The sequence below is a fragment of the Guyanagaster necrorhizus genome (genome assembly GCF_019112545.1).
Source record: "Guyanagaster necrorhizus MCA 3950 unplaced genomic scaffold BT62scaffold_1, whole genome shotgun sequence".
Classification (NCBI taxonomy): Eukaryota; Fungi; Basidiomycota; class Agaricomycetes; order Agaricales; family Physalacriaceae; genus Guyanagaster; species Guyanagaster necrorhizus.
This window is the reverse complement of record NW_025064880.1, coordinates 715,287-742,304: the sequence shown is the minus strand read 5'-3', so window position 1 is coordinate 742,304 and position 27,018 is coordinate 715,287. Positions and strand designations below refer to the sequence as shown.

Here is a 27,018-nt window from a genome sequence, read left to right as displayed (position 1 = left end):
TCACTAGTTTGTAGCCGAGACTTCAACTTCTCGCCTAAAATCATGAATGTATTTATACTTATCGGAAACAGGTTAATTACTAGTGAACGGAGATGCCGAGAGAAACACTGGTAGCGGTGCAGTGAATGCTGGTACTTAAATAAGCTGGGGCACTATTACGTGCTGGAGGTGTAGTATGGTCTATCGTTACGAATTACAGTCAAATGCTAGTGATGAGTCTGAGATTGTCCAAATAGGTCATCATGAATTTGCTCGATCATACTGATCTATTGCTCCCTCTGTGATTGTAGTGAATACGAGTGAAAGAAGAAGAATGATCCGACTTACCCTACATCTCTGCTCTCGTCTTCTGTCGGCAACCGCGGCTGCGAATATGCAATCATCTTGCTCTCGCTTAATAACGGCTCTTGTGTTATAGATTCCGGTGACGAAGGTAAGTTGTCATACGATATCCCTGGTGCCGTCTGGGAATCTGCAGAATACACTGAGGACGGTAGAGAATCCACATGAATAGGCGATGGACGTTTACTATGTTGACCATCCGACGGTGCACGGAAACTAGTAGGTTCCGGTGGAGATTCCATTGGGATATCAATCGTTATTGCAGGAATATCATGAGATGGGTTGGAAGGCGTTTGAGGTTCGATAATCGTAGCGTTCATACTAGGGGGATCATGGCTGGCATTGGGCACGGCACTTGCAGTGGAAGTAGCACTTAGAGCAGCATTCAATGTACTGAAAGGAGGGGAGTTAGACGTTCGTTTCCGCCATGATGAATCAGTAGGGGGTGATGGAGTGCGACTTCTGGACGGTATAAATGACCTGCGTTCACTTGTAGAGGATTCTGTACCAGCTGGTGATGGCGACGGGAGAGATGTCGAGGACGTAGAAGATAAGGTAAGTGAACTGGATGTTTGATCTGAAGGGGGTACCTCAAGCGACGAAGGTCCTGTGCCAGAAGACTCTGCAGTAGTAACTGCTGCCTCGGGATCGCTGGCATCCACAGCCTTCTTCTTCTCCTCTGCTTCTTTCCGCTGCTGTTCTTCATGCTCCAGTAACGATAAACGCATTGCCTCCATGACCATGAGCTGTTCATTGATACGTCAAGATCGGACCCTCCAGACAGATAAAGTGTTCCTACCTCCTCCAAGTCCTGGCCACCCAAACCGATGTACTGCTCGAAACCCGGATTCGAGGAAGCTTGTTGTCGCCTACGAGATCGCCTACTCCCACTTATATCTTGGTTCTCCGCCGCTGCCGCCGCTTCTTCTGGACTCAGAGCATGCACACGCCCACTTGTTACACCAACAGGAATGATGCGATCGCCTACTTGTCGCATAATTATCCGCCTGTTCGCGCGACGAGTAACAGCTGCTCTCACAGCGGCCAACTTGGCCTCCCAGTCAGGCCGAATTTGATCTTGAAAGAATTGACGACGGTAAGGATTGTCACGAGGAAAACCAACATATGAGACCAACCAGTCGTCACAACCTCTGGACTATCCGCACTGAAACTCTTCTGCCGACGTTTGTGTGTCGGATAACCTGCTGATGGTATCGACGGTTGAGAGCCTTTAGGTGAGTCGGATGACCACGGAGAAATCTAGTAAGCCAGCCGCATTAAATCAGAGTCCGATGTAGAGACACTTGAGAGCCACACACCGCCCCATCACTTCCAAAACCTGTCCGCCATGGAGGCGGGGTATACACTACACCAAAATGCTCCTGGACGCAGTAAGGACAAGCGGCAGGGTCAGAAACTAGATGGGTGGTAGTCGGTTCGCTCCGCTTTATCTGTACAAAGCATTCGGTGCAAATAGGATGGTCACAGCAGCGAGAATGGTTGATGTTTGGGGGATAGTACTGAGAGACATGACGTAATGACGAAAGGTTGTCGTCAGAGCAGTAGCGGACTCACAAGAAAGCAAATAGGACACTCAACAGCGCCTCTGTAAACGGATGCCTCAGGACGCGCAGGTTCCTTGAGCGTGCTCGGTCGTTTGATACTTGACTTGGATCCATTCGAGATGGATGCGGCTTCAATTCGTGTAGTCTGTTCTGCATTCTCGGGGTCCGGTAGTTCCTTCCTAGCGGCAAGTATCTGGTCGTCATCCCACGATTCCTCGTAATCCTCTAGTGGCCGGTAAAAGGGTGCTAGTCGTCGGGCACAGATGAGCTGGGAGACGACGGCTTGGTTCCAATCTCTGGGACCTGTGTAAACGCCCTGGGGCGAAAGATGGCCAAAGTCCACAGTATCATCGTGATGACCACGGCCTGAAGATGATGAGCTATTTCCCATACTGACGCCTGCACGAGAGACGAGGGAATGAAAGAATCCCCCAAGCGCTTTGACTTGGATCGTTGCTGTCAGTGAGTAGTAAGTGGCTGTTATGTGATTGTTTGCTGCTATTGAATTCGCCGTTCCAACCGAGGTCCCACGACGCGCCCACAGACATTGCTAGAAAACAAGCCAGAGTGCGACAGAGGTAACGATTATGGTACCATTCTATACATATGTTCTTCGAGCTGTATAACCTGGAGATTTTTAATTCCACCATACTTGGGTCACAAATTATCTTCAAGACTCTAGGCGCACCAATACCTTGTCTCTGTGAGAGTCTCTTCGACGAAGCTACAAATCTGCCAAGGTTCTTGTCAAGAAATAGAAGGTAGCATGTGCAGAGCATGAGAGGGCTGCAAGTGGGCCGTCTTTGATTGTAATAATATTTCCCTGTGATGGAAGGACTTGAATGCGCTGTCAAATGTAAAGAGCACAGTGAAGGAGACTTTCAAGGTATTTCATGGGTCTGCGTGAAGACCAATGGCGCATTAAAAGTGCCTGCGCATGCAGCAATGATGTCTGTGCTGATAGGCCTAGTCCTGGTTGGTCCGATAAAATTTGAAGAATTGATAGCGGGGCTGGGACTTGGCCAGGTGTAGCAGTAGTCTGTTGCTTCCCCAAGGAAATTCAAAACCTTATTTTTGATAAATCCAACCGATTCCCAGTGGCTGCTGAAATATGATTGTCTCATCGAGGGAGGTTGGAAGTTGTTTCTCGAACAGAGTCAAATTCTGTCCTTCAGGCCGAGGTTGTGCTTTTTGATTCAGTCTGAAAGATTCTAACTTTGCAGGGTCCAGTGCGTTCTCCCTCATCAAAGCATAGAATCTCTTGCCATTTGTGCATGTTACTGGGAGGTGTACCTGAAGCCCAGAACCTGGAAGGGTATTACTTTGGCATTATATTGAACGTACACATGACCTCACTGGCAAGAGGTAGCTAGAATAGACTGGTATAGTAACCAAGGATGTCGACAGCAGAGTGAAAGCTCCTTTCGAGTGAATACGGGCAGAGCGAGCAACGCCTGATGGTAATCTGGCTGGGTTATTGCCGTAGGCAGGAGCAGTGTTCCTAACCGAGATTCTGGTCGTCTTTCACATGGTGATCACCAAGCAGTACGATGGTAATACACCAATACCAGGCAGTACCAGTGGCCAACAACGGTATAGTAGCAAGGATCAAGCGGTAACAGGCTTACCGGATGGTATGGTATGGTCGAGTATGGTCGAATGTTCGGGAGGTGACGTGGCCGCGTACTTCCACGTGGAGCATCCATCGTTCCTTCAAATTCTCGCTGGGCGATCTCAGACTCTTTTTCCTTGTCACCCATATTTTCGGCCAACTAGACGATATAGCTTGAATACCCGTCTGCTTTCGTTCTTCATACCCCGGTATCATGGAAGCTCCCTGGACAAAGTCTCCGGAAGAAATACTTCAACATTTTGGCGTGGACCCAGCCCGCGGTCTAACTTCTGCCCAAGCCGCTAAGCATGCTGAGCTGTATGGGAAGAATGGTACGAGTACATTCCATGCTTCAGGGCCGCAATTCCTCACTCAATCGCTTTAGAGCTACCCGAAGATCCTCCTACTCCTCTCTGGGAGCTAATTCTAGAGCAATTCAAAGATCAGCTTGTCCTCATCCTACTTGGATCCGCTGTCGTTTCATTCGTCCTTGCCATCTTCGAGGATACCGAAGGCGGTCTTTCCGGCACTGCGTTCGTGGAGCCACTAGTCATATTTCTCATTTTAGCGGCCAATGCGACTGTTGGCGTCATCCAGGAAACGAATGCCGAAAGAGCAATAGACGTACGCTTCGATTTAAATGTCTCTCCGAATCTCTCTAAATTCTACGATAGGCTTTGAAAGAATACTCGCCGGATGAAGCCAAGGTCATAAGGTCCAGCCAGCTTGCGCGAATTCATGCCTCAGAACTTGTTCCTGGTGATATCATATCCATATCTGTGGGAGATAAGATACCAGCAGACTGCCGATTAATCTCCGTATCATCGAGTAGCTTCAGGCTCGACCAAGCTATTTTAACGGGAGAAAGTATAAGTGTCAACAAGTCTGTTGATGTCGTTGCCGATGCTAGAGCTGTCAAGCAGGACATGATTAATATCTTGTTCTCTGTATGCCATGTCTACTTGCCACTAGTTCACGTATTAACACATCGCCAACTAGGGAACAACCGTGGTTAACGGGAACGCGAAAGCAATCGTTGTTTTTACCGGAGAACATACTGCCATTGGTGATATTCACAAATCCATCATATCGCAGATTTCAGACAAGACGCCTTTGAAGCGCAAGCTCGACGATTTCGGAGACACCCTGGCTAAAGTCATCACCGTCATATGCATTCTTGTTTGGATAGTCAATATACGCCATTTCTGGGACCCTTCACATCAAGGTGCTCTACGCGGTGCCATATACTACTTCAAAATTGCAGTGGCCTTGGCTGTCGCCGCAATTCCAGAGGGTCTTGCTGCTGTCATCACTGCATGCCTAGCACTCGGCACCAAGAAAATGGCCCAGAATAACGCTATCGTCCGTAACTTGCCCAGTGTCGAAACTCTAGGATGTACAAACGTCATCTGCTCTGACAAGACAGGGACATTGACCACGAATCAAATGAGTGTTTCGAATGTACGTCTGATATATAGCGGTATGGAAACAGATGGCTGACGTTCTTGTTTAGTTCGTCATTGTTGATGAATCAGGCCGTCCCCGTGAATTCGTCGTTGAAGGCACCACCTTCTCGCCCTACGGATCGGTAACGTCTGTGGATGGCAAAGGAGATCCAGCAGAATCGTCATCAGACACTCTACAAAGATTGGCTGAGATCAGTTCTATATGCAATGACTCTAAGATCGTCTACCATTCTGTGCGTTGAGATGTCAATCACTCCGCGAAAGCCTTCTGACGCAGTCACCTGTTTCAGGATAAGGACACGTACACCAATGTTGGTGAACCAACCGAGGCCGCATTGAAAGTCCTTGTCGAAAAGATCGGCTGCATTGACGCCGAAGTCAAGAAATCGTTGTCCTCGTTGTCACCCTCTGACCGGACCAGCGCCGTTAATGAGTACTTCGAAAGGGCTATTCCTCGGCTCCTCACCTTCGAATTCTCTCGGGACCGTAAGATGATGTCGGTGTTGGTGAAACTAGAACAGGGAGGCGCCCTTTTTGTCAAAGGGGCCCCCGAATCTATCCTGGAACGATCCACCTCGATCCAGGTCAATGGGAAAACAATACCTATGACGCCTGAGCTTCGGGAGGCACTATTGGAACGGACTCTCACGTATGGATCCAAAGGCCTTCGGACACTCGCCATGGCATACACCAAAGTTGAAGATGTCGACTCTGCTCATTACCTGTCTGAAAGTTCCAAGGACTATTCCCGATTTGAACAGAACCTAGTGTTCGTTTCTCTTGTAGGCATGCTTGACCCTCCGCGCCCTGAAGTGAAGGGCGCAGTGGCCAATTGCAAAGCCGCTGGCATTCGTGTTGTTTGTATAACCGGCGACAACAAAGGAACAGCCGAGACTATTTGCAGGCAAATAGGAATCTTCGACGAGGACGAAGATTTGACTGGCAAGAGCTACACGGGACGGGAGTTGGACCAGCTTACGCAAGAGGAGAAAATTGTTGCTGTCCAAAGAGCCAGTCTGTTCTCGCGTACGGAACCTGGCCATAAGAGTCAGCTTGTAGATTTACTACAAGGTCTCGGACTTGTTGTGGCCATGGTACGTCAACACTTTGTCCATGGGTAGCATGTCCTCAACTGCTTTACAGACCGGTGACGGCGTTAATGATGCACCTGCACTGAAGAAAGCTGACATAGGTGTCGCAATGGGAAGTGGTACAGACGTCGCAAAACTAGCTGCTGATATGGTTCTGGCCGATTCGAATTTCGCGACCATAGAGAAGGCCGTCGAAGAGGGTAGGCTTATTTATAATAATACTAAACAGTTTATACGTTACCTCAGTATGTTTCTTTTTATCTCTCTGGATACCTCTATTAACCGAAGTTTTCAGTATCCTCTAACATTGGCGAGGTTGTTAGGTTAGCCTTCATTTGTTCGATTCTGCTGACCGCCGTTATTCATGGAAGGCTGTTTCCAGCATATTCTTAACCGTTCTTCTTGGCATGCCTGAAGCTCTAATTCCCGTCCAACTATTGTGGGTCAATCTCGTAACGGACAGCTTACCGGCGACCGCATTGGGATTCAATCCCGCAGATCACTCCATTATGAGGGTGCCCCCTAGAAACAGTCGTGAGCCGCTTGTCGGCAAATGGCTCTTCATCAGATATATGGTCATCGGAATGTATGTCGGTTGTGCAACCGTCTTTGGATACGCTTGGTGGTTCATGTTCTATACCAATGGACCGCAGATATCATTTTACGAATTGGTGCGTACCCAGTGTTCTCAACTTAAGTTCTCCCTCACAAACAGCCCATAGACGCACTTCCATCAGTGTTCGGTACTTTTCCCAGACATCGGATGTGAAATGTTCTCAAATGAGATGGCCAAGCGAGCAACTACCATCAGTTTGTCCATCTTGGTAGTCGTGGAGATGTTTAACGCCATGAACTCTTTGTCGGAGAACGAAAGTTTGCTAAGGCTTCCGGTGTGGAAAAATCCGTTCCTCGTGGCGGCAATCACTCTGAGCATGGGACTACACTTCATGATTCTCTATGTACCATTCTTTACGGTGAGTAGTTTTGCTTCTACTACGTCCGGGGTTTTCTGATCAAGGTGCTTTAGACATTGTTCGCCATCACTCCGTTGAACTGGGATGAATGGAAAGCCGTCATATACATTAGCGCTCCTGTGATACTGATTGACGAAGTGCTGAAATTGGTTTCGGTACGTCCCATGGCCTCGTCTTATAATCCTCGCTAAATCAATCTCAGACGATGTATATTGACCCCCCTTCGAGGGCAAAAATAGAATAGAGTGTTGCACGACATAAAGTAGTCCTGATAATTGCTGTATCTGATTGAAACGCACGAGGTGTAAGGAAGATTGATGTGGCGATCTTGTATGTGTATGCACATATTTGGTACGATCAACCCCTTTCAGTCGACTGTTGGGCCCGCCTGTCAGCCTCAGCCTTTCTCGCCATTGTCCCTCCTGGCCGTAAAGCCCTCCAGATGCTCACTTCCCTTCCCCTCCTTTGATAATCGTCATTTTACGTTTTTCTATCGATAAAAAACCAGTACCAAAGCATTTAAAGTCATGTTTTTCTATATACCCTTCGTTACTCTCGCCCTGTCCCTCGCTGCCCTCGCCGTTCCTCACGACAACATTCACGCCCATCGCCATAATGGCGTCGCTAAACGAGCTCGCGGAGACCTCAACACTTTTGTTAAGCGATACGATAACGCCAGATGGACCTATTATGATGTGGGGTTGTCAGTATAGCTACCCAGTATACTTGGTCTTTTCCAATAATCTGACTTTCCGTCCTTAGAGGTTCTTGTGGATCCACGAGTGTCTCAACCGATTACGTGAGTCTCTCGAGGGCCGCCATATGAAATCCACTAACGTTCTCCCCAGATTGTCGCCCTCAATTCCGATGTAAATCATCCCATTTGCAATTAACTCTCCGTAGCTGAATGTTATCCGCAGCAATATGGGAGTGGGTATCCTGGTCCTTACTGTTTCCAGACTATTACCATGACATACGGTGGAAAGACGACGACTGCAACAATTATGGACGAAGTGAGTGGCCTGTCGCGACCATAGTTTCAGGGTTAATATCCCTTCCTTAGTGCCCCGGTTGTCCTTACGGAGGCTTGGATTTGTCTCGTGGTCTCTTCGACTTCTTCGCCGATGAATCGGTTGGTGTCCTCTACGGGACGTGGACTTTCAACAGTGGCAATTCAGGAACATCTTCGAGCTCATCAACCACTTATGTGTATACACCCACGACGACCAGTACCACTTCCCAGTGGACCCCCTCGACCACTAGCTCCAGTTCTCAGTGGACGCCAACGACCACTAGTACCACCTGGACCCCAACAACTACTTCAACGAGTTCCATTTGGAGTTCGTCCAGCTCCAGCTCCAGTTCCACTTGGAGCCCAACAACAGCGTCTTCGTCTTCGACCTGGTCCTCCTCTTCCTCTTCCTCGTCTTCGGCATCGTCGTCGTCGTCGTCGCCGTCGTCTTCTTCTTCTCACGATTGGTCGTCAGCTTCTGCTTCCAGCACATCGGTTTGGTCAACGTATTCCAGCAATAATATTGTTGTTCCAACCGGCACGGTTGAGGAGGGTACCAGTGACGATCCACAGATCCTATCTTACATCTATCAGGTCGTGGTCAACGCGGCGGTCATGGCGGTCCTGGGCGCCCAGGATTTGCAGTAGATGGAGTAAGGGGCCCCTTCTGACTCTAGCAGTCCCGAAGGATGGCTTGGTTCCACCATTATTATTATTATCAGCCTTTCAAACATCGTTATATTCCCCGTTGATCGTTTTGTGCTTGCTTGCGCTGCTGGATACCCTTGATTGTCATGTTCATTGAATTAGCATTTTTTTCGTCGATATATCTTGACATTTCTTACCTTGCATCTTGCAGGACCTTGTTCTTCTATCCATGTGGGTTTATTTATGACATATAAGTATATCTTAACGTATGTTCATAAGACTGGCGCTTATAATAACAGTTTTGAAGTTGTTTGTGTGGCTGGCGGCGTGTATAGAAGTCTGTTTAAAGAAGAGAACCAAGCTGTAACGAATGACAAGCTGCATAGAAAACGGAGGTAAAAAATTAAAAGGTCATGTCGAGGACTAGTAGAATCAGCGGTTAACGTTAACTCAAAGCGTAAATCTGAAATCAAACTCGGGGAAACAGCACAGCGGACGTTGATGTTTTTTCTTGAATATTCAGACACGGGCGTAGGACAGGTAAGACGCAGGATAGACCAGAAGCCAATCACTGCTTAATTTGAAAAAGAGGCCTCATTGCGGCCGGTCAGCCTTCTTCACGGCTACCACCATGTCGATGTCGAGCGGTCTGTCATCGCCAACCTTCACCTCCGTCTCGACCACCTCGTCGTTCGACATGGTGTCGCTGAGGTCCCGCTCATCGTCTACCAAGTCTTCTCAGTCATTCACCTTGTCTGAGGACGTCGACTCCGACGACGAGATTGTTTGGAGCGTCGCATCCTCTGGCATTTTATCGCAATCCGACCTATCGACTGAAAGCAGCCTTTTCCCTTTATCAGAGGATGATTTCGTCCTTCTTGATCCACCCGGTACCCTTAATACTCACAGTGGTCTCTCGACTCCGAGCCCTGTTGTATCTCAAGCTTCTGATGATACTTCTTCCATCAGCCTATCTTCTGACTTCGCCGGTCTTTCCCTCACCGCAACCGCCCCAAAGCGAAAGGCGAAGGCTTGCAAGCGAAAGAAGAAGCGGTTGCCCTCTGCTGCAACATCCGCCGCAGCTTCTTCGCAACCTCCAGAGCGACCGTCGTCAGTAGCGACCCTGACCAAGGCTTCGCTGCCGATGCCCAAATCTAAGCGCAGACGTTCTCGTAAGTCCAAGAACGCTGAGTCTCATGCAGGTTTGGGCACCCGTCCTATTGTGGACGACATATCAGAGGGAATATCTGAAAGGGGCGATGCTGTCACTTCATTATACGATGATGCTGTCCGTTACATAACCTCGTATGTCCAATCTGAGTCCCATACCCCCTTCATCTCACTCGCATGTGTCCTAGATTCCTTACCAATCCGGCAGCGAAGGAGACTGTATGTCACTTACGGTTGCTTCAGTCTCTCATCATCGAACTGGGATTAGTAACGTCCTCCATTCCGACTTCGCTCACGTCTGCAAAAACTCTCATCAAGTCCCAAGCGTTTGTAAATATTCGAGATTATCTCGCTGTTCGCGGACAGGGTCTTGCAGCTGTTCAGAGCGCCATGCACCCCAGCAGGTCTGCCTTGCGTAAGGATATCAAGAGAAAAGGGAACCAGGCATCACTCAAGTGGGTTAAGCAGAATGGATTACAAGTCTTACTTGTGTCCTGCTATCCTTAGTTGGAGATGTTGAGGAGACGAACGTGCAGTCATGAAGATGATCTAATTTCATTGTATTGTATTTCTCTCTATTTCTTGGAATTCGCACTACATTTGCTTCACAGTTATTTGCCGATTGTCACAGCATTCTCTGTTTGCATACAGTAATGTGTTTTTCCGTCCGTCATTGTTGTCATACTATCCTACTATCGCCAGCCAAACTTTACCCTTTGCTCAGTTCTGATTACCACATAGCGACATATCTACATATTTCCTTGCTTTACAATAAATGAACCAGGGATCTGCCTCGACCTTGTGCAATACATCTGTCACAATTTCCGTATTTTCCAATATACTACGCTATTGCTGTATCCGGCTACGGCGGTCTGTTCAACCTCAACCTTGCCCCTCCATAACCGACCTTGAAGATCCATCACTTTCGCTTCCTTTCGTTTTCGGAGAATAGTCCTCTCGTCGCCCATATTGATCGTGGTCGGAACAGGAACGCTCGACTTTTTTCCATTCCCAAGCTCGTAATCTTGATTTTTGCCCCAAGCCAAGAGATCGCACCCTGCTCTCCCACCATCCGATGTGTCAAGCGTCAATAGAACATGGCCCGTTTGAGATACGCTCGCTGATCGCGGGACAATTGGTACCATATTCTGGGTAGCATCGCTATCTGCATATCAGAGTAAATGAATAAGTATCCAGACCGAAACTGGTTTAATACCGACATTCAGACAGATTTCCAATATTCCTCGCCCGCACCGGCGTACCCTGAGAATTGCTGAATAAATTATTGCCGAGCCCACCCCACTGGCCATTTCCGCACATGTAGATGTCCACTTTGCCTTCTTCCGGATATTCCACTTTGAAACAAGTCAAATCACCTCCTGCTAAAACTTTCAGCTTTCTGCAAGAGCTGACGACGACTCTAGGACACCCACCCGCAGAGATATCGACGCATTTACTTTGCGTCCTGTGAGATATTTGCCATGGAATAACCTCAGTTGGAACCGTGATCATTGGCACAATGATACTACCACCTAATCCGATCTGACTGAACAAACAAATAAGACGAGTCGGCTCCACTGAAACGACCGCTGTTAAGGTCCTTACCCGTATTCATTTGCGCCCCAGCCCAACACTTTACCGGTAGTCGTTCGAATAAAACTATTCCGTCCACCTGCAGCCACCTGGCTGACTGAAACGTCACGTAGCGAAGGAATCTCATAAATAGTCGGAGAGAATCTGATTGTGTCGTTGTCCTTCCAGGCTTCTGCAAAATAACTAAATGCAACGGTGAATACAAGAACATGCACATACCCTGATCTTTTCCTGAGCGAACATCACTAAGTGATCTTGGTACAAGCTGTACTGGTAGAACGGAATGACCGAAAGGATGACTAAGGTCGGGAACTTGGATTCTCCGGAACCCAAGCTGGCCGTATACGTTGGCATTACTGTTCACGGGATGGGCAAATGCCCTCTCCATGTTTGTTAATGCCAACAAATGGTCGTTTCCGGCGGACATCGACACAAATCTCGAAATATTTTCAAAATGAAGTATTATGAGATATAAAAGGGCCTACGATTCGCATCTTTTCAATTGTTGCTGGGGCTTTATCTCTACAAAATCAACAACCTCCTCTTCACCCCACAGCCAGCCCATACTCCACCAAGGGTAGCTGGACGCCGATGTGGGGGATCCGGGAGACAACGACTGCCTTGAAGCGGATGCTTCCATAGCATAAATTTTCCCAGATGCGGAAAGAGCGTACAACTTTGATTCTGTCAACTGAAGTTGTACGATATTCTGAACGTCAAGTGAGACATCTTTATCCAACGGAAGACGGGATATCGCACCTTCTTTTGTAGTGTCAGTGCAGGGCTATCATGTTTTGCGGAGCCAAAGTATCCTGCTCCCCATTGATACACGTCTCCTCGAGCGTCTACACACGCAGCATGGTCCTTGTGTAGGACGAGATCTCTGAGTGCGACATCTTCCAACCATTCTGCAATGGCAGGCGTGCGGATAGAATCTGGGTCTTCCTTGCCCAATAGCAGCGTTTTGGACCTGGTATTATCATATAAGGGCGGTAAGAGATGTTAAAGGGCGGCACCACGCACTTGTTAGAGCCCCAGACAAGTGACTGTAGCGCCTTTGAGTCTTTCACGTCGCTGTCTCGAGTTACTTTTGAAGATGTTTGCGAAGGACCAGGCCATTCACTGTCATTGTGTATGATTTCCTTGTTCGAACACCATATTAAGGCACCAGAAATAAAGACTGAAGACGCTATGATTGCACGCGATGCACGTTGCTGACGGAGAGTTGAAGAAGTGTGGATGTGGCGTAACCTTGACCTTAGAGTGAAGGTCGCTCGTCTATACATGGAGGAAGAAGGGTCTCAGATGATGGAGCGCGTAGAAAGAGCCGGCCCGAAAACCTGCAACAAAAAAGTTTATTTGAATTTAGGTAGTATAACAAGTTGTATACTAAACGTAGGTACTGATCTTTAGCCCTGCTTCATGCTTCCACAGTGCTCATAGCCGCCGAGACGGTTGATCAGCATACCTGACTGTCCAACTGAGATGTAGCGTAGACGCTCGTTGCATAATTAGATACTCGTTTCATGTACTCGTAGTTGTGAATAAAGCACCCCGTAGTAGAGAAGAAAGCAATGGTCCTGACATGCTCAGAGTGACGGAAACCCTTAGTGTTGAGCCTTTTTCTTCTTGCGCTTACTAGTTGCATCTACACCATCCCTCTTTCTCTTGCCTCCCACCGACTCTTCTTTTTCCCCGGTATACTTAGCCTTCGTGGTCTGCTTTACCACCTCATTGCACATCGCGTGGATAGAAGTCGATGACTTGAATCCTGGCGAAGCAGATAGCTTCTTTAACAGCTTTTCCCAACTCGACGGCGCCCAAATGGCTTCAACATCTGGTGATGAAGGGAGTCGAGATGTTTGTCTTATCGACAACAAGGCCAGTTTGAATAGATCCCTCATCTGGGTGGTGTTGACAGATGCCTTGTCGTCGCATGCATCATTCATAAGCTCATGTAATGCTTCACGCAACGCTGTCATGAATCCTACTACGTCCGCATCTGATGTCTCCTGAAAATGATGTGAGTCCTATGTTGAATACAGCAGAAAAGATGGACCATCCGTACAATGGAGGACAATTGAGCGACAAGGCCGTGTATCAGGTGGAGTGCCTGACACTGTCGATACACATTGATCGCTTTTTTGGATGAGTCAACGATATCCTGTCGTAACCGCCATCCAAGTGCCGGGAACTGCACCATGAGTTCTTGGAAAAAGTTGAGATTCAAAGCAGAATTCTTGCGGGTCAAGTAATCGACTAGGGATTCCCGGTACGTATCAAGCACCTGCGTTACGCCCTGTTGAGCCACCAAGACCTTGGCAAGATATAGGCTGCAAGAGCTCAAAGTAGGCAACAGTTCTGATGAACGTGCTTTACGTGCGTGGGCGTGTAGTGATTGGACAATGGATGTGACTTGAGCCACAGGGGCAGCAGGCATATTTTTGGCTTTTCCTATACGAGATCGGAGAATACCTTTAGCTTTGTCAGAGAGCTGCTGTTCATCGGTGCCAGAGGAAATGGTCAGGTCGACCAGAGGCAGAATGAGATTGATCACAAGGGGACTCGACGGCTGCTTCTTGACGAACAGATCGACAAGGTCGAGCACCCTGTTTTTGAAATGGGTGGCTTTACGTTGTGCATCAACGTCTTGAAATAGTATTAGTGTTGTTCTGGATACGAAATGATTATCACCGACCGTTAGACATACGAGTCTTCCCGGCTTGCATTCTGGACTTGAAAACCTCCGCAAGGTGTCCATCTAGTGCCAGCATCTGATCATCGTCCATCATCAAATCGTCATCATCTGTATCGTCAGTGACAGGTTCGACGCCGGTCATTTTCAGGGCCTCTAGGATCTTGTTCCGAAGCTCTTCGTCCACTTCCTCTCCAGCATCGTCATCGTCTGCCTCGTCGCCACTCTGTTCCTCGCTGGCGGACTCGCTTCGATCTTCATCATCTTCATCTCCAGATATATCTTCGTCTTCACTGACATCCTCTGAACCTCCGGCACTGAGATCTCGAGTTTCGAGTTGCTATATAATTGGAGCATGTCAGAAGGGGGTTTTCTATCGTTGTTCAGGGGCCTTACCGCAAGAATCAGATCGATGGAACTCTCTTTCACTAAAGCTGACAAAGATGCAAAAGCCTGGTTCACGATAACTCGTAGGTATGCCGTAGGCTTCTCTAATAGACCGATGATGATGTCTATTAAGCCATCAATGGGTTCTGGAGCCTCTTCATTGTCATCGTCGACTTTGGCGGCCTTTTTCTTGCTGGTCTTATTGCGAGGAAACAGGCGTTCGACGAGGTCGATACACGACTACGGCACAGTAAGCCCAAAACACTTCCCATGAAGCAGTCTGCATACCTCCAGAGTTTCTACCGCCGTGCCATCTTCTTCATTGGCGCAGTATTCATGGACTACTAGCCCTAAAAGTAATAGCTGGCACCCTTGCGCCGCGTCACTACCGGAGGTGACCTAAAAGCTTGCGATCAACATATAAGTTCCTCGGTACGAATAAGGTTACCTTTCTTAGATGAGCATCTAGCTCTTTGGCTTTCGCTCGAAGAGCGCGGACCTCTTCGTCATGATCCAAAAGATACAACGCGTTCTTGTCTTTCTTCAGCTCTTCAATGGTAGCAACAACTTTGTGTATCCAAAAGTCTCCATCAGAGGCCATGGCTGAAGATTTTAAAGCTTTCGTTCCGACCTCTAAAGCACAAGAAATAATAGTGAGCGGAAACCATGTATGTATTTTTCATTGCGGTTACCGTTAGTTATTGTCATAGCCTGACTTGTGAGGTCGGAAAGACAGCTCAAGAGTCGACTGCGACTGTACAGCCTGAGAGCATCGGACAGCGGCGGTTCGAGTACACATTCCGTCTGCAGAAGATAAGTATAAGGAATTCAAACGCATAAAAGGACAACATACACCACGAAACGAACTCTGCTTAGCGGGTGTCCGTATAATGAAGAAACCATGGACCACAAACCACTCCAAGATCTGTCGGATCCAGTCATCTCGTTTGGGCATTGAGCCATTTCTAATCAGCGCTACGAGCTGATCCATAACCCATGATCTACGTGCATTGAGACCTTTTGTGTCATTCCTGTTCGATGCATTTAATAGGCAAGATCGTATAGATGCCGATGAAACCATACTTGTCTACGCCTTCATTTCCATTGAACTGAGAAATTAGATGGTCCACGTAGTGAATAATGCCATCTGCATTCATCGAAGAAAGGATGGATTCAACGGTTTTTGTCTTGGTCAACTGGTCAAACTGCCGACTACCGTTCACACCAGTGAGTTGGACGATCAGTCCCAGACCCAGCTGTGGCCTCTCCTTCACGAAATTGGCAACTTCGATAACCTACGTAAGATATCAGATATGCGGTACGCACATAGAAGAAATAACTCACAGTTTGTTTGGCTGCCTTGTATAGATATCGATCTGGTTTGGATGAGTGGTTGATCCAAGTTCGCATAAAGTTTTTCGTAAAGATCATAGGAATATCATCAGCCGGTAGTCGTGGCAAAGCCTTTTGGAAAACTTGAAACCCCCAGTACTTTCGTTCTGGAGAGGACGTGGAGGAAAACAGACACTCTGCGAAGAGACGTTCAGCGATGACAATTTGTGTACAGATAAATAAGATATACCGTCAACGACTATTCTGAAAAATTCAGGAAAAGTCCCCTTCGCCTGTTGATTATACTCTGGAAGGGGAAGCAGATAATCGAATATTATGTCCCAAACAAAATTCAACTCAGGCTTCCATGAGCTTCCGGAAGATTTGGAGCTACTTTCTTCATCGTCAATGTCCTATACGAATATCCTCAGGAAACTGCTGAAGTAGAAGAGATGGGGACAGACCTTAAGTATTTGTCCCAGAGTATGGTAATTTCCAGTGCTAAGCAAATCAGGAGTTTTGAACATCGGGGACGTGTATTTCCGCCAATCGCGATTGGGGCACAAATACTGGAGTTTCAGCATCAGCGCTACCTTTTCAGGCGTCCACTGAGAGTTACTGCCCAAGGTCGTCTCTATGGAATAACCGAAACCCTCCTCCTTCCAAGCGACACTCGACGAGTTGAGGGCTTCGAATGCCAGAAGGATCGTCCACCAAGCACTTTCGCGAAGCCAGCTTTTCTTCTCTCCGAGGGAAACCAACTCTGAAATGATGTCCTTGAAGCTCTGTAGGGACGATGCAGATGTAGAGGAAGATGCAGATTCGGGCAAAGGATCCGTTCGAATAAATAAGCCTGACTGGATGACCGCGGTGATTCCAAAAAGACGAGCAAACAGGACATCCCTCTCTTCTTGTCCAGTCATGGACTTTTGAGTTTTCGTAGCATCAATGATCAGCGATAGTACTTGTGAACATGAGAACGTCAGAATTCTAGACAGAAGCTATCGGGGAGTGTACATGAAAAAAGCAATCAAAAGGAGAGGATTTGAACTTACTTCTGTCAGTGCGACTGAAAACCCTAATCTGCTGCTCTCCCTCGGACTCGCTAGTCCACGAATAAGACGCCGCACTGAATAGGACACATCATGGGCATTGTACTTGTCCAAGGGGTCGATTTTGTCGTCCTCTTGGCTTTCATCCTCAGAAGTATCTGAAGAATCCTTAGCGAACTGTGCTTGGAACTGTTCTAATGACGAAATAAGCTTGACAGAGGCATCTATACGCTCTTTCTTTGACGACGAAGAGAGATTCCAAAAGAGCGGGAGAGTCGTGGACATTTATGATGAGTCTAAAAATAAAAGTCAAAAATTTGGAAAATGTATTTGGTTGTGTGGACGTGTCCGGTCCGAATCGGCCCGGAACGAAACGATGGCAAATGACAGTGGAAAATTGAAGCATTCGCAGTCTCGTCGTCTGGCTTTTCTGAGTAAGAGGGACATTAGAAATTTAGTTCAATTCCTCTCAGCTCATCTCCAGCCAGATCACAGCCATAAGGAATCATTATTTATTTAAATGCTCATTACCGTTGACGTTACGGTCAAAATAAATCTACCCGTATACAGATGGGTACATGGAATCATAAGGTAGACGGAGAAGTGTACAAAGATTATTTAACGGTCCATAAATTCATAATCGCTTAATATAAATGCATCCAATGTCCCTTCACACCAAGTCGACACTTTTCGCAATCTAAACGTGGACCCATAGAAATGCGTAGCTTTTTGGTGGGAGACAGGATGCCTGATCTCGGTCCTCCAGAATCCATGGGGATATTCAGGGGCGTAGGACTGTCTGAGACTGGTGTGCGAGACCTTGTCACATCAACAATACCGCCGTCGACTCTTACTGTCTCGGGGGTGGGTGGCGTGATATCAATTGAAAGTGGAGACGAGCCCTGAGCATGGTTTATGAGTGGTTGCGATGCATTGGCGTCGGTGAACGACGGTGATAAATTCTGCGGTGACTGGCGGTGTGCTGCGAAGGCGTCGTACCTATGAGATGTGCTGGGAAACGTTGTTTGCAGAGGTAATAGTACGGGTCTCTCTGGGCCACGAGAAAGGGCAAAAGATTCATCATCCAAGTCCTACGACCGCCGTTAGGTCCCACAAAAAATGCATCAAAATAATCACACACCATGGTATCCGAGTTGCCGTCTGAGTCTGGTGCATATTCTCCTGGTGTTGCGACGCTCAAGCCGTCAGCCTGCTGTACCCAATCTTCAGAGGAGTACCGACTACTGCTGCCACTGGTGGGGAGTGAATTCGAAAACAGTGGCGAAGGAAGTGCCTCTCCCGAAGCGAGAGTAAGGCGTTTCTGTGAGAAAAGGAAACAAGGAAGTTTGTGAGGATGACATTCCTGAAAGACGTACAGTAGGCCGACTGGGAGGGCTGTCTTCCTCAGTGGGGCGGGCCCGCTTGGAGGACGTATTGAACTTGGACATGGAGTGGGAGACACCCGGCAGAAACATATCGACCTCTATTTGAACCATTTTGGCACGAGCGGGAGAAACGCAGCGTTATGTCATACAGCTAGTCGGGAACAAGTCTTCAACGTTAGCCACAAAGTTTCGCGTCACAAGGATCACATGCCTATTGCACACAACGCGACGCGATCAAAACTTTTGATATATCTCTAATCTACATAATTTTCTACATTTTCTACCCGCGACTATGTAAACTAATAGATGCAGAACTATACCATGCAATCATTGGATTCATCCCTGCAAGTTAAGCCGAGTCCTGGGCAGCCTCGGTTCTCCTTCAGCATAAGGCTCTCCTGTCTCGGCACGAGCAAGGTCATTCAACCAAGCCCCCTTGGGGTGGATTTTGAGGCCGCGAGCGTACATAACGGCCAGGTACAGCCAGGCCAAGGCGTTACCCACGGTGCCAACCTCGTCAGAGACATGCGTCTTCGCATACTTGCTCATAGTCTTGTGCAGCTCATCATCGGTGAAGAGATCGAAGAGATGCTGGGCAACAGCAGCGTTGTCACCGGGCTGAGTAAGATAGCCCGACTTGCCGTGCTCGACTTGAAGAGGAATACCACCCGTAATGGAGGCAACGATCGGAATTCCAGCGTGGATAGCCTCGGAGACCTTGACTTCAAAGCCTTCGCGAGTCGAAAGTTGCAACGCAATCTTTGCATTAGACATAAGAGCATTCAACACTATCCCAACGTCAGTCTACCTCGGATACGACCAGGACATGAACTTACATTGGTCACTGGGGGGAAGTCTCATGACGACGAAGTCATTTGCATACTCCCTGTACGCGTCGGAATAGATCAACTGTATAACTTGATCGTAGATGATGCTGGCGTCGGGATCATCCACAGCGCCTGGAAACGAAGACGTGAACATGACAACATACATAGAAATGCAATTAGCATACCATGACCACAGATCAACATCTGCGGGTGTTCGTCTTCCTCGAGATCAGGGCACTTGGCCTTGAGGAGACGTCGGAGTTTGACATAAGAGTCGATAACGTTAGGAATACCCTTTGCGGGGTCGAAACGGGCGATTTGGATGATATAGCTACGGTGTGGCCACCGAAGTTCGTTCATCTTTTCCTTGACACACAGGCTGCGGAACTCTCCCATGTAGTAGGCGGAATCCCAAGCACCAAGATCCTTGTTCAGACCATCGAGCCTTGATACATAAAATCAATATATGAGTTTGATCCAGGGGTAAAAATCCGCAGACCAGTCAGTGGCAGCTCCAAGCAACGCCAGCTTCTCGATGGGTACATCAGAAGGAACGAATTTGTTCACCGGATGGCCTTGGGTGGTGACATCAGTACGAGCCTAGGTAACGTTGTGCAAGTCTTGCGACTCACTGATAAACAAGTCGGCAAGTTGGATGTTGTTCCACAGATATTTCCACACCTCCTCTTGCGGTGAACCAGCAACATGGACCAAATCGCTGCGGATCTCAATGTGTGAACGGTAGACAATGGGCAGCTCGGGGCGGATTTTCTTGATCAGAGGGATAAGACCGGGCATCTGGGGATCATCTATGTAAATGGCCGGTAAAGAAAACGTCAAGCGTAAGAACAGGGAATAACATTCTCACCTATGAAAGCGACATCAACACCACCAGGAGCCAAGGGACCTCCTTCGGCGGTCCAGCGAAGACCGTTCTTCAGGATCCAAGCATCAAAATTCTCCTTGGCATCTTGGGTCAGACGAAGATCTGCCGCAGCGACACCTTGGAGGATGTTGTGGTTGTTCTTGGTGGTTCTGAATACCTGGGGTGACGGATTCGGAACGTACCTTGCATATGGTTGGGTACGGTGAATATTCTTGCCGGAAAGTCTTTAAAAAGCACGTACCATGCAGCGTCAACATCAAGCGCGGTCAAGAACCTAATCAAGGCATGTCTCATCTACAAAGATATGTCAGGTGAAAGTAATTGAATTGCTTGAGCGCTATTCTCACCAGGGCAACGCCACCTAGAATAATTGCATGACGGGATTAGATCACCAGTCATATATCAATTTTGTGGGGGCACTAACCTCCTTGTGGGGTTGAAGAGAAGAACCCAATCTTGACTTGCTTTTCGCGTAATTCATCTGCGAGCTTGACGACGGCATTCCAGGTGCTTAAAACTGTAATGAGCAAGAGACCATGCCACAAAGTAGGCAAAGCCGACATACCGAGGCCCCACGGTCTTCTTGTACTCATCAAGATCATCCAGCAAGTGAATCTTGCCAGCGGCATCAACGGTAACTTGGTTCCGAGCACCGATGCTAAGGCGAGGATTATTTCCGGGCCCAAAGTACATGATACATTTCCGTGCGGCGGAGTCGGCTTGCTCATCGAGGGTGCGTGGGATAGGAAGACGGCCTGTGACACCAACCTGGAGATGCGGGTCCGCAGCAGCTACGTGAGCAGAATCCACGTACACCGTCGGAGTCTCGGCCCCAGAGGGAACATAGGAACCAGTAGTGGATGAGATGCGGTGTTTGATGTTGGGGCGTGTTGCGGAGTCTGTGTGGAAAGGCTTGATATTGAAGACGATGGGAACAATGTCCATGTCAAGCCACAAGCGCGTACACAAATTTGGAGACTGAATGAAAGCGCATATATCAGATCTGATTGCTGGGGCAGGGTAAACGTATAGCATACTTCTCGAAGGAGCGACAGAGTGACACCGGCACCAAGGAACTTGCATAGATGTTCGCTGCTGAAATTGCGGAGGGTTTCCAAGACGTGCTGTTCAATGGTCTTGGCGGTCTTCTCAAGGTCTGTTGCAGAGTAGGGGATGATGGTGGACGCAAAGTCGGTACTATAGACCGAATCGTGAACAGAAACCGCGATTTCGAATTGGGTATTGTTGTTGACTGTATTGCCAGCGATACCAGCCCACATTGGCTACATAGGTCATTAGGATGGGAGTGCGAGAAAGAGAGAGAGAGAGAGAGAGAGAGATGGAGACTGACGGTCAGACTAGAGTACGATGCAGCGACATAAGGCTTCTTGCTGGATACAGAAGAGAGGCGACGCCTGACGGCGTCAGAAGTCTTGGATTCAAAATGATGATAAGTCTTGCCAGACATTACTGAGGACGATGCCAAGATGGGGTAGCAGTGGAAAGAGAATCGACAGCGAGGAGGATTATATACAGGAGCCGGACGGTCTGGCTCCTTAGAAGAAGGAATGTGACCGGCATAGTCCAGGTTTGGGTCGATTCCATGAATTGAATGTCGGACTCGAGCCAGGCCATGCGCCAGTCGCATCGTGGCCGTCTTTTCCCTTCTTAGCTCCCATCCATCACGGCGACTAGGGACCAGGTCAGTCTTCGTCCCTAGCCCCAAGCACGGTCGTCATGTCCCCTTGCAGCCAGTGCGGCGCCAGCACAGTTTGGGACGACGGTGCAGGCTCAGCTATTTGCATCGCCTGTGGTGCCCTCGTCGACTCGTCCCAGTCCCTTCTTTCGTCACTACCCGATTACCAGGCGACCTCATCCTCATGGCCCCCTTCTTTTCTTCCAAATTCAACCCTTAAATCTCTCCGGAATCCCAATTGGCAGCTTGCCGGGCAAGGAAAGGAAGCCAGGGACAAGCAGAATTCCGTAAGTCCTACTTGCCACCCTTTCACTTTGCCTTCTCAGTCTAAACAGTGTCCTGTAGGCTGCAATGCACGAGTTCATCAAATCACTTGCAAATATACTTTCCATCCCAGCATCGTCTTCCCGGGCCACAGCTCTGTTCACTCAAGCTATGGCTGCGGGCAATTTTAGGTGGGGAAGGAAAGCAAAGCTTGTTGCGGGCGCCTGCCTGTCTATTGCCCTTCGTGAATCCAAGAGGCCAGATTTTCTTCGAGATATCGCCTTTCTCCTGGATCAGCATCATGCCCACCTGACTCGTGTGTTGTCGTCCGTCCTGTCCTTGCTTAACGTTTCTCTTACATCAAGTGACCCCTTCTTTCACGTACCAAATCTTCAGTCACATCTTTCTTCGGTCATCTACGATGAGGTAGAAGCCATTAATTTGCCTCCCTCCCTTGTTACCGTAATCAAGCCTTTATCCCAATCCTCCGTTACCAACACCTGTCGCTCTCTATCCGATCTCTTGGCCCGAATGTCGTCCTCAGACCCCGTCCCCGTCACCCAAATACACGGTACATCTTGCGCTATCTTTATGCTTGCTCTCGAAGCCGAAGCTCGCGCAGCTTTACCAAGTCTAGGTGAACTTGGCGCATGTCTGGCTGCCAGATGCTCCGTAGGCAAAGGTCTCGTCATGAACAGGTATAAAGCTATTCAGGGTGATATCGTTGCCATGATGGAAGGTATTCAGTGGCTTGATCAGTACCAAAAGAAGAATAACGGTCGAGCCAAAGTTTCGAAGCGATTGCTCGTGGCGCGTGGCCTTTCCGATGTGCTTTCCTGGCAGAATGAAATTTGGAGGAAAAAAATTGAGGACCAAGGACATCCCAGCGTTGATCTTGATTGCGATTGTGACGAGGATGTGGATCTGAACGATCATGAAATCGACCAAGCTGATTTCGCTTGTTCCCATTCGGCTTCCGTCGTGTCTTCTGCCTATGAATTAAACATCCGACCGCGCAAGAAGCAAAAGACACGACACTCCCTCTCCGAAGCCAGTCAATTCTTACTCGACCCTCTTTCGGGTTCACTTCCATTATCTGCTCTATCTGTTAAGCCTTCTATTACTGAATATACCCACCGAAATCTCCAGAGAAAGAACGAGTCACAGGATCTGCATACGTATCTTCCACTCACATCGTACATTCTTGCCGCACCGCTTACGGCTCTTCGGTCGTCGAAAAAGCCCACGCGTCTCCAGCTCTTATCGGTGGCGCGTGGAGGAGCTAGTACGTCCGAGGTTGACGATGAGGAGTTATTTGAGGACGGGGAGCTAGAAGGACTGATGCGCACAGAAGAAGAGGTCCAAGACTTAATTGAAATATGGGAGCGCGAGAAGTTGATGGAAGTCGATTCCGACCAGGAGCGGCGAGCACAGAAGACAAAGAAAAAAGCGAAGATTAGCTGCAACAAGGAGAATGACCACCAGTCACTGGTAGGTTCCAAGAGGGTCAATACCGATGCGCTGATCCGATTCATGGCGGACGACTATGATGACATGCCGGATGGCAATTCGCAAGATGTCGTCAACGTTCTTGGCCTTGGGTATTCGGACGACGACAACGATGATGAAGATTGTCAAGACAATAGCATGAATGGGACCATGATGCAAAATGCGTATTCTACTTTGGGCCGCAGGCGCAAACCCTCACCAGATACTGGCCAGCAACCACAAGACAATAGTGAAATTGTCTTATCGCAAAGCTGGCGACCGCCATCCCCTGATGGCCCCTCCCTTCATGAAAGTCGATACGATCAGGAGTATGACTGATATACCTATTCATCATTCATGACAATACCAACCGGCAACAACATTATATGGTAATAATATGTATATATCACAGGCACTTGGATTTATCATATGGAAATCACTCACACTGTATATATTCTGCATACCATTTCTTCGTAACACATATAATATTGCCCAGCCAGCTGCTCATCGGATGGGATCCGCTGTTGGTTTATGATGTGCTGCAGGAGCCTCTTGTACGACGGTCGACGCTCTGTCCCTCCAGACCTCCTCAAGTGGGGGAGTTTGTCTTTGCACCGTTCCATCCAGCTCGTACACACCTTCAGGTGCGACATCGTCGGTGTATCGTTGCGTCAGTGTAGGGCGACTCGTCTGTATGCCACTCTGATCCACCGAGCTGTCATACCGATGATGCAGAGGAAGTCCCTCCTCTGGCTCGCGGGGGATACGAGGAGAGTATGGGCGGTGCGACAGCTCAGAAGCCAAACTAGGGTAGTACTGGCGGTAGGAGAAATACGCTAGAACTGTGCCAAGAACAGAACCGATGAGAACATCATGCCAATGATCTTGGTATCTTTGAAGTCAGAACAAAACAGCCCACCGATGAGTAAGAAATACCAACGACGATAGTCCATGGTTCGTGAGATCGCCACCAGCGTGGCAGCCGCGAAAGGCGAGAGTGATAGCCAGGCTTTACCCTATACGATAACTGAGAAGTGAAGAATAAGACATTATTGCCGCTTACGGTGTGGCCGCGCTTATCGAACAGATGTAGTTTTCCGGCAAGGTAAAACGCTAGAAACCCAAGTCCAGCAAAGGACACTTAACTGAAGTGTGAGTAATGTGCATAAGGGAACGCCGCGGTCGCCTTACAACTGGAATGCCCGGAAGGGAAACTACGAAATCCGTCTTTGAGAATGCTGTTGTCTTGCTGTTGACATATTGTGTAATTTGATAATCCGAATGTGGGGTCGACTGCGCCAGCTAGCGGTTGACAACGGTCAACGATATCTACGACGAGCGTTATTGGGCAGAAAGATAACGTACAAATTACATACCAGGGCGAGGACGTCCGACAGTTATCTTTGAAAACTGTGTGATAGAGCCTGTCAAGGCAAGGCCAAGGATTACTGGTGAGTGAGTTATCAGTCAACATGAACGTTCCTTCATTCATAATGAGCACGTACACCCAAGTGTGCCTACGAAAAACGAGACGTTAAGCTTCTCTTGTAATCGAAGACAGACAATTACACGCACCGTTATGTAAATCCCACCACGAACGTACTGTGAATAGATTGACAACGGGTTGAATAAGTAGCGGGGCAACAAAGCAGATGAAATATAGGGCTACGGGCTAAACATACAACTTCAGATGCTGTGTGGAGATTTCGATAAAATGGTACGCACAGGAACCCTTTCATGAAGAGCATAGCTGTTAGCATCAAAACTGTCAATGACAACGTTCAAAGCCAATATATTCTGAGAACACTCGCGTATGACGAAGACTATTTCCGGATTAACAATAGAAGAAACATCATCGCTGCTTGAAAACGTACGACGTGTCTGCCAATGAGAACTGCCTTCTGTAACCATCCACCCTGTCCAAAGAAAAGAATAACGCCCTTTGAGAGAAACAATAAGTTTACGCTACGAAATTGAATATTAAGGACCTACGCCAGGGCGATCGTCAAGATCCTGTGATACGTATAAGCCAGAGGTGCTCAAAGTCTGACAGATGCTGGCTCACCAGTCCGGGGCATAAGAGAAGATGATTTTGCGACGCCTGGCTGCCGACATTTTTGGCCTTGCCTGGGCAGCATCTGCTGGTCTCGTAAAGAAAGGATGCATGATGGAGGATTGGTCTTGAGCTATGTAGGAGAGACGAACGTATGACATATCGGTGGTGGTGGTGGTGGCTATTTTTAAACAAATCCGATTGCACAATCACCGCAACAATTATATTAATTATTATACAAAATTCTAGTGTACTATGTATACATCCTTGCCTCGTACATTGTCTTTCTTCGCTGGACTGGTAATTACAATCCTATGACAGCGGACGGTGTTCATGGGTACCCCTCGCATGCGATAAACCCAGACAGGACCGCAGTTTTGCGCAGTTGAATCCCGGACGATGCCCAAACTGCGTCCCATTCAACGCCATTTGCACCTGATGAGAAAAGAACTCCATTGGCATACCTTGTTGCAAAAAAAGACAACATCCGGCGCTTGCATTTCACTTCCATTCTCAAGAAGCAATCCAGTGTCAATGAACCATTCACTCGTCTCTAATTTTGAACGGTTTCAGAATTGGATGACCCCAGCCTATCGGTGAGAAACCACCAGGGAATGCGCAAAAGTCCCAGGAGGGAGGATAACATCCCGCCAATAAGCATCATCCGTAAGGAGCCTCAGGACGCTTTCGGCGTCTCCTGCCTTCGGGCGCTTCGAGATCGACGCGAATCACTCGCACGCACTGAGGTTCTTTGCATCTACATCGAGCTGAACTCCGACGCCAAGTTTAAGGACGGAAGGCAGGATAGAGTCTCCCAAGGAAGGCAGGATACGGCTCGAAGGTCGCAAACCTGTCTATAACTTGTCATGGATCCGAATTCTGGGATAGCGCTACTTCGCGACGTTGGTCGGCATTTATTTCCTCGCTACACGTGCTGGTCATAGATTGCAATGAGCGTCAGGAAAACACTCCCTAACAATGTACTTCAATGTTTCGACAATGTATCCGCATTGACGATGCCTTCTGTTCGACAAGGAGCAGGTGATCATGGTAGTACAATGTCAGACATTGGTAAAGCATACCTGGCAGAAACGGACTATCCGATCTTCTCAGAAACTGTTCGACTTCGAGGGCGCCAAGGTCGAAATCTAAATACAAAATGAAGCAGACTGCCGGTAGTATCGATATCGAGAAAGGCAGGCAAGAGATGGTGGATATACTGGGAGATACTGATAGATGGGCGTACGTCTTTATAGCTCAAATACCTCTTCAAATGTCAAATCCTACTTCGTTGTTCCACCTTGGGCCAGTCTTACATCCAGGGGGCTAATCTACGGTCGATCGTGTTTGATGAGAGAAGAAAATGGAGGGCAGCAGTAAATATTGAGAGCTTACCAGAGCAAGGTTGGGCGAGAGCTACCCTCGCAAACTGATAATACAAGTATGGCTAGAGTATTAGTCTGCCTATAAAGCCGAGTCA

The 27,018-nt window shown here is 48.2% G+C and overlaps 10 protein-coding genes across 10 annotated transcripts; 4 read left to right on the top strand and 6 right to left on the bottom strand.

Moving 5' to 3' along the window:
• Positions 1-12: 12 nt before the first annotated feature.
• Positions 13-2,455, bottom strand: BT62DRAFT_1070396 (uncharacterized protein; the record flags this gene model as incomplete). Its single annotated transcript, XM_043178653.1, has 7 exons — positions 13-278; positions 328-1,088; positions 1,142-1,419; positions 1,479-1,602; positions 1,662-1,862; positions 1,918-2,363; positions 2,428-2,455. 7 exons carry the CDS (start codon positions 2,453-2,455, stop codon positions 257-259), a joined length of 1,860 nt encoding a protein of 619 aa, XP_043046152.1. The 3' UTR covers positions 13-256.
• A 987-nt stretch (positions 2,456-3,442) lies between these two features.
• Positions 3,443-7,405, top strand: BT62DRAFT_958632 (Ca-transporting ATPase). Its single transcript, XM_043188465.1, has 12 exons — positions 3,443-3,851; positions 3,905-4,143; positions 4,194-4,466; positions 4,519-4,980; positions 5,033-5,218; positions 5,276-6,079; positions 6,129-6,321; positions 6,372-6,399; positions 6,459-6,747; positions 6,799-7,050; positions 7,104-7,205; positions 7,253-7,405. Exons 1-12 carry the CDS (start codon positions 3,734-3,736, stop codon positions 7,292-7,294), a joined length of 2,988 nt encoding a protein of 995 aa, XP_043046151.1. The 5' UTR covers positions 3,443-3,733; the 3' UTR covers positions 7,295-7,405.
• Positions 7,406-7,468: 63 nt separating this feature from the next.
• BT62DRAFT_925206 (uncharacterized protein) lies at positions 7,469-9,037 on the top strand. Its single transcript, XM_043184750.1, has 5 exons — positions 7,469-7,753; positions 7,813-7,849; positions 7,899-7,919; positions 7,971-8,063; positions 8,114-9,037. The coding sequence occupies exons 1-5, from the start codon at positions 7,578-7,580 to the stop codon at positions 8,708-8,710; spliced, it is 924 nt and encodes a 307-aa protein (XP_043046150.1). The 5' UTR covers positions 7,469-7,577; the 3' UTR covers positions 8,711-9,037.
• A 200-nt stretch (positions 9,038-9,237) lies between these two features.
• On the top strand, positions 9,238-10,760 carry BT62DRAFT_925205 (uncharacterized protein). Its single transcript, XM_043184749.1, has 2 exons — positions 9,238-10,015; positions 10,069-10,760. Exons 1-2 carry the CDS (start codon positions 9,342-9,344, stop codon positions 10,385-10,387), a joined length of 993 nt encoding a protein of 330 aa, XP_043046149.1. The 5' UTR covers positions 9,238-9,341; the 3' UTR covers positions 10,388-10,760.
• On the bottom strand, positions 10,542-12,798 carry BT62DRAFT_16743 (RCC1/BLIP-II). Its single transcript, XM_043179908.1, has 9 exons — positions 12,497-12,798; positions 12,233-12,443; positions 11,959-12,182; positions 11,693-11,910; positions 11,486-11,645; positions 11,338-11,426; positions 11,199-11,235; positions 11,097-11,143; positions 10,542-11,045 (listed from the first exon to the last, which is right to left on the bottom strand). The coding sequence occupies exons 1-9, from the start codon at positions 12,757-12,759 to the stop codon at positions 10,696-10,698; spliced, it is 1,599 nt and encodes a 532-aa protein (XP_043046148.1). The 5' UTR covers positions 12,760-12,798; the 3' UTR covers positions 10,542-10,695.
• Positions 12,799-12,811: 13 nt separating this feature from the next.
• Positions 12,812-17,231, bottom strand: BT62DRAFT_958631 (uncharacterized protein). The gene is made up of 13 exons (XM_043188464.1): positions 16,943-17,231; positions 16,352-16,888; positions 16,138-16,300; positions 15,900-16,084; positions 15,639-15,850; positions 15,409-15,586; positions 15,248-15,359; positions 15,004-15,188; positions 14,844-14,954; positions 14,565-14,795; positions 14,172-14,508; positions 13,542-14,122; positions 12,812-13,485 (listed from the first exon to the last, which is right to left on the bottom strand). The coding sequence occupies exons 1-13, from the start codon at positions 17,222-17,224 to the stop codon at positions 13,081-13,083; spliced, it is 3,519 nt and encodes a 1,172-aa protein (XP_043046147.1). The 5' UTR covers positions 17,225-17,231; the 3' UTR covers positions 12,812-13,080.
• A 202-nt stretch (positions 17,232-17,433) lies between these two features.
• BT62DRAFT_925203 (uncharacterized protein) lies at positions 17,434-18,508 on the bottom strand. Its single transcript, XM_043184748.1, has 3 exons — positions 18,316-18,508; positions 18,081-18,260; positions 17,434-18,030 (listed from the first exon to the last, which is right to left on the bottom strand). Exons 1-3 carry the CDS (start codon positions 18,433-18,435, stop codon positions 17,584-17,586), a joined length of 747 nt encoding a protein of 248 aa, XP_043046146.1. The 5' UTR covers positions 18,436-18,508; the 3' UTR covers positions 17,434-17,583.
• Positions 18,509-18,551: 43 nt separating this feature from the next.
• On the bottom strand, positions 18,552-21,525 carry BT62DRAFT_925202 (trehalose phosphorylase). Its single transcript, XM_043184747.1, has 11 exons — positions 21,075-21,525; positions 20,603-21,015; positions 20,462-20,547; positions 20,385-20,398; positions 20,279-20,331; positions 20,020-20,219; positions 19,784-19,960; positions 19,651-19,726; positions 19,337-19,596; positions 19,161-19,283; positions 18,552-19,112 (listed from the first exon to the last, which is right to left on the bottom strand). The coding sequence occupies exons 1-11, from the start codon at positions 21,315-21,317 to the stop codon at positions 18,661-18,663; spliced, it is 2,097 nt and encodes a 698-aa protein (XP_043046145.1). The 5' UTR covers positions 21,318-21,525; the 3' UTR covers positions 18,552-18,660.
• A 103-nt stretch (positions 21,526-21,628) lies between these two features.
• BT62DRAFT_989750 (uncharacterized protein) lies at positions 21,629-24,306 on the top strand. Its single transcript, XM_043190175.1, has 2 exons — positions 21,629-22,020; positions 22,079-24,306. Exons 1-2 carry the CDS (start codon positions 21,775-21,777, stop codon positions 23,822-23,824), a joined length of 1,992 nt encoding a protein of 663 aa, XP_043046144.1. The 5' UTR covers positions 21,629-21,774; the 3' UTR covers positions 23,825-24,306.
• On the bottom strand, positions 23,677-25,735 carry BT62DRAFT_925200 (PAP2-domain-containing protein). Its single transcript, XM_043184746.1, has 12 exons — positions 25,551-25,735; positions 25,478-25,498; positions 25,360-25,425; positions 25,297-25,308; positions 25,211-25,235; positions 25,061-25,157; positions 24,991-25,002; positions 24,862-24,933; positions 24,677-24,814; positions 24,549-24,625; positions 24,426-24,501; positions 23,677-24,369 (listed from the first exon to the last, which is right to left on the bottom strand). Exons 1-12 carry the CDS (start codon positions 25,697-25,699, stop codon positions 23,990-23,992), a joined length of 1,125 nt encoding a protein of 374 aa, XP_043046143.1. The 5' UTR covers positions 25,700-25,735; the 3' UTR covers positions 23,677-23,989.
• Positions 25,736-27,018: the final 1,283 nt, after the last annotated feature.